Raw genomic sequence first — 15,186 nt, forward strand, 5'->3', positions numbered from 1 at the left:
CACATGAGGCTACAATACACCACTCTTATGATGTGAACAAGACACCATCTGAGGCTACAATGCACCACTCTTATGATGTAAACAATACACCATCTGAGGCTACAATACACCACTCTTATGATGTAAACAAGAAACCATCTGAGGCTAGAATACACCACTCTTATGATGTGAACAAGACACCATCTGAGGCTACAATACACCACTCTTATGATGTAAACAATACACCACATGAGGCTACAATACACCACTCTTATGATGTAAACAAGACACCATCTGAGGCTACAATAAACCAGTCTTATGATGTAAACAATACACCATCTGAGGCAACAATAAACCAGTCTTATGATGTAAACAATACACCACATGAGGCTACAATACACCACTCTTATGATGTAAACAAGACGCCATCTGAGGCTACAATAAACCAGTCTTATGATGTGAACAAGACACCATCTGAGGCTACAATAAACCACTCTTAAGATGTAAACAAGACACCATCTGAGGCTACAATAAACCACTCTTATGATGTAAACAATACACCACATGAGGCTACAATACACCACTCTTATGATGTAAACAATACACCACATGAGGCTACAATACACCACTCTTATGATGTAAACAATACACCACATGAGGCTACAATATACCACTCTTATGATGTAAACAATACACCACATGAGGCTACAATACACCACTCTTATGATGTAAACAATACACCATCTGAGGCTACAATACACCACTCTTATGATGTAAACAATACACCACATGAGGCTACAATACACCACTCTTATGATGTAAACAATACACCACATGAGGCTACAATACACCACTCTTATGATGTAAACAATACACCAAATGAGGCTACAATACACCACTCTTATGATGTAAACAAGACACCATCTGAGGCTACAATACACCACTCTTATGATGTGAACAAGACACCATCTGAGGCTACAAAGCACCACTCTTATGATGTAAACAATACACCACATGAGGCTACAATACACCACTCTTATGATGTAAACAAGACACCATCTGAGGCTACAATAAACCAGTCTTATGATGTGAACAATACACCACATGAGGCTACAATAAACCAGTCTTATGATGTGAACAATACACCATCTGAGGCTACAATGCACCACTCTTATGATGTGAACAAGACACCATCTGAGGCTACAATGCACCACTCTTATGATGTAAACAATACACCACATGAGGCTACAATACACCACTCTTATGATGTAAACAATACACCACATGAGGCTACAATACACCACTCTTATGATGTAAACAATACACCACATGAGGCTACAATACACCACTCTTATGATGTAAACAATACACCACATGAGGCTACAAAACACCACTCTTATGATGTGAACAAGACACCATCTGAGGCAACAATGCACCACTCTTATGATGTAAACAATAAGACCACATGAGGCTACAATACACCAGTCTTATGATGTAAACAATAAGACCACATGAGGCTACAATACACCAGTCTTATGATGTAAACAATACACCATCTGAGGCTACAATACACCACTCTTATGATGTAAACAATACACCACATGAGGCTACAATACACCACTCTTATGATGTAAACAAGACACCATCTGAGGCTACAATAAACCAGTCTTATGATGTAAACAAGACACCACATGAGGCTACAATACACCACTCTTATGATGTAAACAATACACCACATGAGGCTACAATACACCACTCTTATGATGTAAACAATACACCACATGAGGCTACAATACACCACTCTTATGATGTAAACAATACACCATCTGAGGCTACAATACACCACTCTTATGATGTAAACAATACACCATCTGAGGCTACAATACACCACTCTTATGATGTAAACAATACACCATCTGAGGCTACAATACACCACTCTTATGATGTAAACAATACACCACATGAGGCTACAATAAACCAGTCTTATGATGTGAACAAGACACCATCTGAGGCTACAATAAACCAGTCTTATGATGTAAACAATACACCACATGAGGCTACAATACACCACATGAGGCTACAATACACCACATGAGGCTACAATACACCACTCTTATGATGTGAACAAGACACCATCTGAGGCTACAATGCACCACTCTTATGATGTAAACAATACACCATCTGAGGCTACAATACACCACTCTTATGATGTAAACAAGAAACCATCTGAGGCTAGAATACACCACTCTTATGATGTGAACAAGACACCATCTGAGGCTACAATACACCACTCTTATGATGTAAACAATACACCACATGAGGCTACAATACACCACTCTTATGATGTAAACAAGACACCATCTGAGGCTACAATAAACCAGTCTTATGATGTAAACAATACACCATCTGAGGCAACAATACACCAGTCTTATGATGTAAACAATACACCACATGAGGCTACAATACACCACTCTTATGATGTGAACAAGACACCATCTGAGGCTAAAATGCACCACTCTTAAGATGTAAACAATACACCACATGAGGCTACAATACACCACTCTTATGATGTAAACAAGACGCCATCTGAGGCTACAATAAACCAGTCTTATGATGTGAACAAGACACCATCTGAGGCTACAATAAACCACTCTTAAGATGTAAACAAGACACCATCTGAGGCTACAATAAACCACTCTTATGATGTAAACAATACACCACATGAGGCTACAATACACCACTCTTATGATGTAAACAATACACCACATGAGGCTACAATACACCACTCTTATGATGTAAACAATACACCACATGAGGCTACAATACACCACTCTTATGATGTAAACAATACACCATCTGAGGCTACAATACACCACTCTTATGATGTAAACAATACACCACATGAGGCTACAATACACCACTCTTATGATGTAAACAATACACCACATGAGGCTACAATACACCACTCTTATGATGTAAACAATACACCACATGAGGCTACAATACACCACTCTTATGATGTAAACAAGACACCATCTGAGGCTACAATACACCACTCTTATGATGTGAACAAGACACCATCTGAGGCTACAAAGCACCACTCTTATGATGTAAACAATACACCACATGAGGCTACAATACACCACTCTTATGATGTAAACAAGACACCATCTGAGGCTACAATAAACCAGTCCTATGATGTGAACAATACACCACATGAGGCTACAATAAACCAGTCTTATGATGTGAACAATACACCATCTGAGGCTACAATGCACCACTCTTATGATGTGAACAAGACACCATCTGAGGCTACAATAAACCACTCTTATGATGTAAACAATACACCACATGAGGCTACAATACACCACTCTTATGATGTAAACAATACACCACATGAGGCTACAATACACCACTCTTATGATGTAAACAATACACCACATGAGGCTACAATACACCACTCTTATGATGTAAACAATACACCACATGAGGCTACAAAACACCACTCTTATGATGTGAACAAGACACCATCTGAGGCAACAATGCACCACTCTTATGATGTAAACAATAAGACCACATGAGGCTACAATACACCAGTCTTATGATGTAAACAATACACCATCTGAGGCTACAATACACCACTCTTATGATGTAAACAATACACCACATGAGGCTACAATACACCACTCTTATGATGTAAACAAGACACCATCTGAGGCTACAATAAACCAGTCTTATGATGTAAACAAGACACCACATGAGGCTACAATACACCACTCTTATGATGTAAACAAAACACCACATGAGGCTACAATACACCACTCTTGTGATGTAAACAATACACCACATGAGGCTACAATACACCACTCTTATGATGTAAACAAGACACCATCTGAGGCTACAATAAACCAGTCTTATGATGTGAACAATACACCATCTGAGGCTACAATGCAGCACTCTTATGTAAACAAGACACCACCCGAGACAAACAAATATCCAACACCATGACAAAACCAGAAAATATTGGGTCGTGGAATATATATATATTTATTTCTTTAAAGACAAGTGCCTTGGAGATGAGAAACTTGACGGGATAATTGAGAAAACAGAGCAACAGAAGGGAGCGGTAGCAGGATGGGAAAGATGCATGAACAACGACGTCACTTCGATGTACTTTATAGGTGACAAAGCTCAGAAGCCGAATACGAACCGAAAGGGGGACTAGAGGATGTGAAAACTGTAGAGAAGCGACAATGAAGTGTTTCAAGAAGAATCCCGGCCTCAAAGTACCACTACAGCAATACCGAAACCCTGACACTACTAACTGTAAAGTCTGCTGCAGACTACGTCTAGATTAACATTCATTTCATTTCAACCTTATGGAGCAGTTCCAAATACAAACACCGACAGCCTTCACTATTTGGTTTTTGTGCCCACACTGAACTGGTACCACTTGTTGGAGGAAGGAAGGATGTGAAGCTGCCCTGATGGCTCGGGCAGGGCATTTTATTGTGTTATTTGGGGAAACGTCCACCTTGGAAGGGGCTGGACCGGCAGACTCAGGGCTGCAGATGGTGTGTGGTTGTGGATGGAACCTACTGTGCTATGGTTCTAGTTCCCCTTACAGAACACTCCTGTTTTTTAACTATTTATTGATTTAATGTATCATGCACTTTCCGACATGTAATTGTATAGTTCGCCTACCCCTAGTATCCCTATTAATTAGTCTTTTACTCATGAGGCTTGAAGACAGTTGGAATGATTTTTTTTTGTGAGTTATTATTATTATTATTATTATTATAACTGTGCCTTTTTAATGTTCTAAATTGATATTTGTAAGCATTTATGTATGTATGTCGTATATGATTTTAGGAGCTGTACTTTTTTAGGTCGTACCGACCTAAATAAAGTTTTTCTGAACTGAACTGGATGGAACCTCGTAATGGCACCAATTGGGCTGAGGAATTGGTTCCTAATGGCCTCATAATGTATATGAAACTCTACACCCTGATGTACACGAGGTTTAATCAACCCAACCACCTCCAAAACAAGCCCAAACAATATTGGTCAACTTTGCAGCTACTGCTGCGAATGCTATTCAATTGACAGGAATATACAGAGAGCAAACAAAAAGTGAACAAATTATCCCGAGTCTTCAAGGTGGGGACAAAGAAGAGGCAAGAGGTGTGGTGCCGCGGCCAGGGCGACGGACGCTGGGGATCACGGTTCGAATCCCAGCTCCGGCGGCAGGGGTCTGCCCAGCACCATGTGACTCTGGGCAATAGCTCGCTTAATCTTCCTAACGCCCCCAGCGCCGAGATACCCCTTCGGGGGCGATTCGTGCGCTATACAAGTACTGGATTTACATTTCTTTTTTACACTTGGCAGGAATATCCCTGAGAGTCCTGAAAAAGGAAAGATGAAGGTTAAAAATGGGGTCCGGAGACCTCGCGTTGACAAACCGCGTCTCACCTTGAGTTCTGAATCCGGCTGCAGGCGGCTCGGCCACTGTGGGCCAGAAGGGCACAGAAATCTCCAAGGACAAAACCCTGTGAACGCACAAAAGACCACAGTGAGACACGAGCATCTGCACAGAAACAGACCATCATCATGCCACAGGGGAACTTCACTCAAACACAACTTGGAAAATTTACGGAACAAAATGTCCCTGAACACAGGGTGTCAGGACTGATGAGGGTCCCCAGCAAGCAACTATGTTATGGATGCTTTTGCGGACATTGTAGGGCGGTGGGGGTGCCGGTATGCATCCCTGACTTACCTGCTGGACTTCAGCGCCCAGCTCTCCCCCTGGGAGGCCAGGCCCTCCACTGAGCTCAAAGCGCTGCGGATTCCCCCGCTGCGCAGGACGGACGCAGGGAGCTCCGGCGGGACTCATCTGCGCCCATCCTGGGCCCATCCTCTATTGTTTGCTTGCAGAGGATTGTGCTGGTTGGGGGAGTGCCCTTGTGTCTGCATGTTGATATTAAGCTACTTCTGAGGTCCCACAGGTTTCTCCTACCTGGTTCTTTTGGGTGTTGCACATCAGGATCAGGTTTAGAGTGCTGGTCTGTTTTGACCTCGGAGGCCAGGCCTAGGTTCTCTTTCTCCTAAAGGATTTTGGATGGCACTGCCATGGTTAAGTGCTAAGCAGTTTTGGCGCCCAAGAGCTTGACCGATAAGGGTGCTTCTAGAAATCCGTCCTCCATCTTGTGGTACATGACTTCTGCGGTAGGGACACTAGCAGAGCAGACTCTTACTATGGGGGAGGACCTTGGCTTGGGCAGCCTTAGTCTCCGAGGGTCCAGGGGGGGTCAGTGTCAATAAGATACCCACCACAAGTAACCATGGGAGTAGGAGGTCAAAGGGCCCTTCATCCAAACCCTTAGGACTGACTATTCAGACTGCCGCAACCTGAGGTAACGTAACATGAGTGGATTACAGGGGGGGTCGTTAACGTTGTTAATAAAACCAGGCACGACGGGAGATCGTACTAAGTTAAAAACGCGCCAGGCATGGGGAGATAACGCCGCTGTTTAAACTGCAAGCTGTTTAGAGGTAAAGAGTGGGGAGTGTTATGTCTCCGCTTTGAAGCTGGAAGTGAGAATAGGAGAACTGGTTTGATGGTTAGTAGAGGAAAGTGGGGAAAACGTTTGGTATCCGGGAGGTAGTAACACAAGGTGCGTTAGACTGGTAAGGGTTTTCCCAGCCTTAGGGTGAGATTAACATCGAGGTTTATGTGTTTGTAGGTTTGTCTGATGGGGAACTGGGGCAATGAGGGAGTGTGTTTGAATTACGTTTGTGTGTGAGGAGGAAGGGATACGAATCATGGTATAGATCAACACGTAATAATAAGAAGTCTTGTTTTTGGGTGCCATGCTAAGTGTTTGGGATTAATAGATGTTTTGTAACCCCTTCCCTGCTTATGATGGAACCACGCTGTCATGAGCGACGGGCGGCGTGTGCTCATGACAGATTGCTTCCGTCATGCTGCAGCCGCTCCGCCCACGCAGGACTGATTCCCCGTGAGTGAGTGGACGGAGTCATGACGGAACCATGCCGTCATGAGCACAGCTCACCCATGACGACGTGGTTCCGTCATGAGCATGGTGGCGCCACGCTCAACCCCCAGCGCCACGGCGGAATTAGCGCCGCGGCAAAGGGGTTAAACCTTTTTAGATACCCCTGAAGAAGGTCTTATACGACCGAAATGCATTGGGTAAATTGCATAACACGGAGGAATGAAGTTGATACGTGCCCGTGAATAGGTCTGGATGGGCAATTCCTGCACAAATGAAAAATGCTTGAAAACGAGGGCTTCTAAAAGACGAAATGTACTTGAAGAGAAAGCGTACCTGGATCAGCCAATTTTGGGAGGCTAATAGAGGTTCAGCCTCAGCGGGTGTTGTCTGGGACGCCTTTAAGGCTGGTATCAGGGGGGAGACCCTATGATATACGCTTCAAAGGCCTAAAAGGGAAAAAGATGAAATGGCTAAAAAGATAAGATACTTAGCGGAATTAGAGGACCGTCTAATTTCAGCCATCTCTAATCGAGACCTAATAGAAGATTTACTATTAGATATAGAAGTGAATAAAGCAGAGGTTGGGGAGAGCATAGTCAGGAGAACGGCAGCTAATTATCTAGCCAAAAGGGAGAAAAGCTATGAGTATAACGAGAGAATAGGCCATCTCCTAGCAATTCGGACTAGACAAAATATAGCGGCTGGGGAAATAAAGGAAATAAACAATGGGGCGGGAGGCGTAGTGAATAAGGTTACCGACATACAGGAGGTTTTGAGGAAATTCTACGGGACACTTTATGAAGAGACCCTTAGTAACACAAAAGTGGAATTTAAGGAGTATTTGAAGGATACGCCACATGTATTGCTACAGGGCGAACAGAAGGAAAAATTAGATCTCATATTCACGGCGCATGAAGTACAGGAAGTGGTGAAAAATATTCCCTTGGGGAAAGCCACAGGCCCAGACCAAATCCCTGCAGAATTTTATAGAACTTTTTGGGATATATTGGGAAAGGATATGTATGAGACTCTCGTCCAGGCACAGACGGGAAAATCGGTCCCACATACATGGGCTGCAGCTGTTATTATCGTGATACTTAAGAAGAACAAACCCCCGCTAGAACCAGGGTCCTATAGACCGATAACGCTTATGAATGCAGACGCAAAAATGTACTCAAAAACACTGGCACAAAGATTGAGTAGGGTCATAGAGCAAATAGTCAGCACTTCGCAACACGGGTTTATCCCAGGGAAAGGGACCACACAGCACACGAGACAAATGATCACTATTTTGGATGCTATGGGGGTTGCAGGGGACCCTGTCGCGGCTGTATTCCTGGATGCGGAGAAGGCCTTCGACAGGGTCTCCTGGAACTACCTGTGGGACGTAATGGAGTGGTCTGGAATTGGCAATGGTTATATCAGGGCAATACAGGCATTATACCTAGCCCCTTCTGCTAGGATAAGAATCAATAAAGGCTACACTGAGGCAATCCAGATTAAACGCGGAACAAGACAGGGATGCCCAGCATCACCGCTTCTGTTTGCCCTGTATATTGATCCTATTTTGCGTAAATTTGAAAAGAACCTTATGATCTCACCAGTTAAATTACATGGGATAAGCTATAAGGTATTCACATATGCGGACGATGTGGCCATCATCACAACCACTCCAGAAAGGGCCCTTCAGGAGATAGAGAGGGAAGCAGAATGCTTTGGAGTGATCTCAGGGTATCGGATCAATAATGAGAAAACGCAGATAGTTCAGAACAGCGTTATGATACATTATGACACTGGAGTGGTAGATGAAGCAACATATCTGGGAATAAAAGTCACTGCAGATTTAGACAACTTAGTAGAGCTTAATATGAGACCATTACTGAATAAAGTAAAAGAAAACACCGAAAGGATACATAAATTACACCTAACCCTGATGGGACGCATAAATGTGGTTAAGATGATCCCATTCCCAAAGTTTCTGTATTTATTTAGAGCCATTCCACTGTTCTTTAACCACACATGGTTCAACAAAATAGAAGCAATAGTGAACAAACTTATTTGGGCACAGGGTAAGACCAGGAGAGCCTATCGACACCTTACACTTTCAAGGGAGAAAGGGGGATGGGGGGCACCGGACTTTAGGCTTTATTATTGGGCTGTTGCTATGCAATATTTTCAGGGGCTAATCGGGGGCGGGACCATAGTTCAAGGGGACGCCACACCTAGACTCACTAATGTATATATTGCACTGTTGGGGAACGAGGCGAAGAATGGGTTTTTGAACACAATAGACTTTAGTTACTTCAAACATACGAGATTTAAAACTTTACAAGCCGCTTATAACATTTGGAAGGCCCTATCAAAAAAACTCGGCCTAGGCAGGCACAACAGCTACACACGCCTGTACACGAACCACTCCCTACCTGGAGCTATTTTTAGGGACTCGGTTATGAGGGAATGGGATAACAAAGGGATCAAGAAGATCGGGAACCTTATGGATCAACAGGGGGGAATCCTGCAGTTCCAGGAGCTCCAAAACAAATTTAAGATAGCAGTGAACAGCTTTTTTAAATATCTTCAAATAAGAAGCTATTTACTAAACAAATAGGGGGGTACACTCGGCTTCGCCACATGTCGCATAATGGATTACATAGAGCGATCCACGCACTGCACAATTCGGCAGTTGTACGCAGAACTCCATGTATACAAAAGCGATGACATGGCTACGTTTACCACGAAGTGGGCCGGAAAAGTGGGATCACAGACAGAGGGATTCCAGATGTCGTTAGATCTGGGTCATACAGTGTTATGCTCAGCGACTCTACAGTCACAACATTATAAGACTCTCTATTCACTATACTATACCCCAGCTAGGATTGCACAATGGTGAGGAAATACGGGAATAACCTGCCCGCGATGTGACTCAACGAACGCAGACATTGTCCATATGTTCTCACAATGTCCGCAATTGTATTCCTTAAAAAATGACATCGAGAACTTTATTGATGGTTCACTGGGCGTAAAAATTAAGCTTTCAGATGAGCAATTATTGTTAGGGGTCCAGCTAGGGACAGCTGATTCCCCCACGGAGTTTATGTTTATGGCAACCGCAGTGTTTCGAATATGTATTGCAACATCATGGATTGACAGGGCACCACCTTCCTTCCAAACTTGGATTGCTAGGCTATTATCAACTTATAACTTGGAAAAAGCAATATATGATAGAAAGGGATGAAGAGCTAGAACCCTGGGAAGGAAGATATGGCAACCTATAGCAAATTGGAAAAATGGGCTGACTAATCGGTAGGAGGTCATTGGCAATAGTCCCAATACACTTGCTATACAGACCTGGGGGGATAATACACAATCCTTCCCTCTTTTTGCAATGATCTAGTCTTTAGTAACCTGTAAATTTATGTGTCATGTCAAAAATGATCTAATTTGTATAAGTGTGCTGTAACATTTATTGTATTCCTAAAAAAAAAGAAAAATGCTTGAAAATATGAAACTTTGTATCTTTGACGTGACGGACAAACATTGAGAATAGATGGGATCAATTTTGAGACCTTCATCGAGTTTGTGGTTATTTTGTTCACAAACGTGTATCAGGCTGTGCTACTCTTTCTTGACACGAATACAAGCGTGTCACATCCTGGTGAGACCTTGGAGGTGCCTGCCACAGGGTGCAGGAATTAACTGCACCTGCCACAGGGTGCAGGAATTAACTGCACCTCCCATTTCCCTATGGGAGCATGTATTATGGCCGGTTTACGGCCGTTAATGCATTCGCCCATAGGGAAATATAGGAATGCGACCAAACAGTGTTCGGTCGCATCCTAAATAGGTGGTCGGGATCGCCAACAAGAGGTCGGTTGGACCTAAGACCAAGACGGTCTCGGGCGGAGTCATTTCCACCCAACATCGTAATTAGCCCCTATATGGGTTCCTGCACTACTGTAGCCTTTTGTTCCCCATCCCCCACCTCGGGCTCAGTCCCCAAGAAGGGACAGCAATATCCTTCCAGTGCTTAGTATAACCCCCCTGCTACTCCTGATGGCGGTGGGACTCGGAGTAGACTTCCCTCGCCTATCATGAACATTGCAAGGCGATCGCCACGGCTGGACAGTTTGCACGTTTGCGCCCTACTTGGGCTTCGTTATAACAACGAACTGCAAGGGGGTCTTGACGATGCAGAGGGTCAAACTCTACCCAATAATGGGGGGCGGCTAAATGGCGAGGTATGAACTGAAATGGAAATGCACATAGAGCGATCGTGGGTGATTAACATCGGAGTCTATTTCCGCCAGCAAACTCATGGTGAAAAGTTAGAGGAACTAACATCCTGTTTACTTTAAGTGCCGCACATGTGGGTTACGCTTACGTAAAAAAATCAATAAAGAACCACTTTAATGGAAAAAAGAAATTTAATGAAAATGAAGATGGGTGTGTCAGTACTTGGAAGATGTCTTGGAGATTCTGTGGCCAAAGTAGACCGTGGAGTATCTCTGTACTCTTGGAACTGCTGGAAAGCCACCACTGGATCCACGTAAGGCAGAATCACTCAAGGTGCAATCAGGTCAGGGACACCCAGTGCTGACGCACCACAAGCACAACACCAGCATCTCAGCCTTAGAGCACAGCCCTGATACAAAGCACACCTTCAATCCAGTTCTCAACGTCAAAGACAGACGGGCAAGGAGGAAGGCAAGAGGACCATTCAAAGGTGAGAAACCTGCATTTGGGAGCTGAATTGTACATAAGGGGTCAGAGTGCCCATGCCCCCAGCTCCCTGATCCTGCATGTGGGAGCTAAATGGTACATTAGGACCCAGAGTGTCAGGAATGCATGCTCCAAGTTCCCTGATCTTGCATGTGGGAGCTAGATGGTACATAAGGGCTCAGAGTGTCTGGCAAGCATGCACCTAGCTCCCTGATCTTGCATGTGGGAGCTAGATGGTACATAAGGGCTCAGAGTGTCTGGCAAGCATGCTACCAGCTCCCTGATGCTGCATGTGGGCTCTGGATGGGACATAAGGGCTCAGAGGTCGGGCAAGCATGTACCTAGCTCCCTGATCTTGCATGTGGGAGCTAGATGGTTGTTAACGTGCCATTTTTTGGCGTGTTTCTCCTGAGTTTTTGCTTTCTGACCTCCCGGTTTTGACTCTGTTTTTGTTGGCGTAACATTTCTGCGCACTTTCAGCACTGCTGATAAGTGGTAAAGTACAGGTGCTCCTGTAGTAAAGTATGTTATGGAAGGATGTTTTCACGATTGGATATTGACAAAGCCGTCTCCACCTCCTGCCAGGAAATCACACCAGAGTAGGTCGGACTGGTTTGGCCAGACACAGACACCCTCTGCCTGAAAGATCAAAGGATTCTTTGTGTACAAATACTGGGGCCCAGACCCTTGAACTTTAGAACTCATCTGGATCAAGAAGACTGCCAAGAAGAAGAGCCGGAGAAGCTGTGAAAAGGAACGACTGCTTTGCTGGGTGCTTTGCTGGGCTGACCTGCAGTGGCTGCTTCTGTCTCGGGCAGTGAAAGGCCTGGACTGGACTTTCTGCAACCTAACTTGTGAGTCTCTCCAAGGGCTTGAGGTAGAGCTTGCCCCTGTTCACGAAGTCTCAGGAACAGCAAAGACTTCAAGTTCTTCGACCCGCAGCACCGGGGACTGTGTGTTTTGTGCTGCAACCCGAAGAACACCAACTCGACGACGTCTACAACGCCACTGCAGACTCTGTGTCCTGAAGGCACCGCCGCAGTGCAACCCTGGTCTCACCGACGAAGCCTGTTTACGCCCCCACCGAGCTGAGGGCACAGCACTCCGCACCACCTTGCTTCACGCCGAAGCTTTGGCAGCGCGGTGGGCACCGCCGCAACGCGAACCTGGTCTCACTGACGACGCCTGTTGACACGGCCACCGAGCCGCTGCTCGCAACGCGACCTGTGGGCACCGCACTCCGAACCACCTTGCTTTACGAGGACGCCCTGGCCGGCCTGACGCCACCTCTGTCAGACCTTACTAAACTTACTCTTGGTTCTCGAATACTACACAGGAACAGAGATGCTAGAACCCACGCCCCTCTAGACAATGCTGGTGGGTCTTACACAGAACCCTCCATCATTACCCCAAGGGACGGGGGAATTGGATAAAATAATAAACAGAGAAGAGACTGGTCCTGCGTGGTTCCTTCAGCCGGTCGCCTGGGTGCTATCTTGCTGATGGAAACCTAAAAACAATAACATTTCATTATATCCTGTCTTCCTACTCTCTCTAGTTAACTCTATCCTGTTATCTCCTCTCACCCACCATTATGCTGCAGAACCCTTGCTCCTCTTCTTAAGTGTGTGTGATAAGCTGTGCTCCTCTAGTATAGTTGTCACTGGTGAGAGAAAAAGGAACATGCATAAGTTTATAACTTCTCCCTAGTGAATTCCTAACTAATCTATATGTAGTTGTTAGTGTAGCTCGCTATTGGACACTTACTTCACTACAAGTGGAGAATCGCCTTCTAAGTGGCTTTCTGTTATTTCTCTTGTTTTTCCTTAAGTGGTATTCTTTTCTTGTAGTTAACCTTGCATTCTACCTTGACTATTTCCTGTTTCCACAGATTTGCAGAATTATCAACCCTTTGAACTACTTGGTGAGTTTCCTGCTTATTTACATCTTATTAACAATTATTTATTCATTGAATTGAATTGTCCATTGTTTTTAATCATATATTTATGTCTTCTTTTCGTTTTCAGAAAATGAACAAGCAACTGAACTTTTCTTTCAGCAATTTACAGTAAGTATTAAAGTCTTTAAATTTTATCACTCGAGTGTCACTTAGCTTTTGCTTCTAGCCGGCATTCTGCTTTTCCTTCTCTGCTCAGGAATTCCTCGATTCTTTCCTCAATGCGCTAACACCCTTCTTCTTCCTCCTGCTCTTGGTGTAAGACGCTTCCTCGATTTTTCGACGTGCGCACCCAAACGGCTATCTGCTACGCCGCACTTCTAGGACTCTAGACAACCCGCGCTTGAATCGTGCGCCGGGTCTTTGGAAACCGGAACAAACTCTCTTCAAGATTTGCTGGAAATAACGTAGAAAGAATCCCTGTCAGGATGTAACTTCTTCTGACAGAAATTCACACATGAGCGAAAACGGACCTCTCAGGCTGCAGTCTTTGGTGAAGTGCGCAGCTCCTTTAGCGCTCGCGCTTCACATTGGTTCGTGGGAATCTTGAAGCCTAAGAGACTAGTGCGCCTGCTGAGCCTCGATCATGGCAGCAGCGGCGGCCATCTTGAGTCTCCAGGTCTGCACTCTCTTTGACCAGACATGTCGCCCAGTTGGGTAGTGAAGAACGGTATTCAAGTTTTGGGTCCTGACAACCTCTTACTGCCGAAATCGACGCCGCTGCTTGCACTGTGGTTCGAGGGCCCTGCTCGTAAGTCACACGACGCACCGCCCTCATCCCGCACCGCAGCCTTGGCCTACCGACGCCGGTGCCATCGACTCCATTTCGTCAGCAGACGACAGCGCTCCAGCAACGACGACTATGCAGCTTGCACTGTGATCTGCTAGCACCGTGACGAGCACCGCCTTCATCTCGCACCGCGACCCTGGTCTCGCCGAAAACTCATCTGACGCCGCCACCGAGCCGCTGCTCGTACCGCGACCTGGGGGCACCGCACACCGCACCTCGCACCGCAGCACCCGACGCCTGCTGGCGCCAGCGCTCCTGGTTCCACCAGAGAGGAGCTCGACCCGCAACGCGAGTGACTTCAAGGGCCTCTACGCCTTGCATTTCTCACAGGTACTGTTTTGAGGGTCTTCCCGACACCGTAGCTGGCCCACGACCCCGCGACCAGCCAGAACTGTTGGATTTGTTGTTCACGATGCCGTGATAGCCCCGGACGGAGTTATCAACATCAAGAAGCTGTGTTTCAAACGTATTTGAATAATTGCAGATTTTTAAGTATAGTAGTGTGGATTTTTATCGTATTTGGTCTTGTCTGAAAGTATATAAAAATATTGGTATTTTTCTAAACTGGTGTAGTGTCCTTTTGTAGTGTGAACACTATATTACTGTTGGTTATGTGCAAACACTTTACACACTGCCTCTAGGATAAGCCAAGCTACCAAGGGGGTGAGCAGGGGTTATTTTAGGAGTGTAACTCCCTTATCCTTACTAGAGTGGTGGTTTCT

General features: G+C 45.1%; 1 protein-coding gene across 1 annotated transcript in view; it reads right to left on the bottom strand.

Annotated features, from left to right (window-relative positions):
* The window catches only part of PEX6 (peroxisomal biogenesis factor 6), a 110,198-nt gene that overhangs the window by 49,792 nt on the left and 45,220 nt on the right, over positions 1-15,186 (bottom strand). The window contains exon 9 of the mRNA XM_078647236.1: positions 5,452-5,528. Coding sequence (XP_078503362.1) covers positions 5,452-5,528 — 77 coding nt within the window. The remainder of the gene's footprint in view (positions 1-5,451; positions 5,529-15,186) is intronic.

This window comes from Lissotriton helveticus, chromosome 6, assembly GCF_964261635.1.
Source record: "Lissotriton helveticus chromosome 6, aLisHel1.1, whole genome shotgun sequence".
NCBI classification, from domain to species: domain Eukaryota; kingdom Metazoa; phylum Chordata; class Amphibia; order Caudata; family Salamandridae; genus Lissotriton; species Lissotriton helveticus.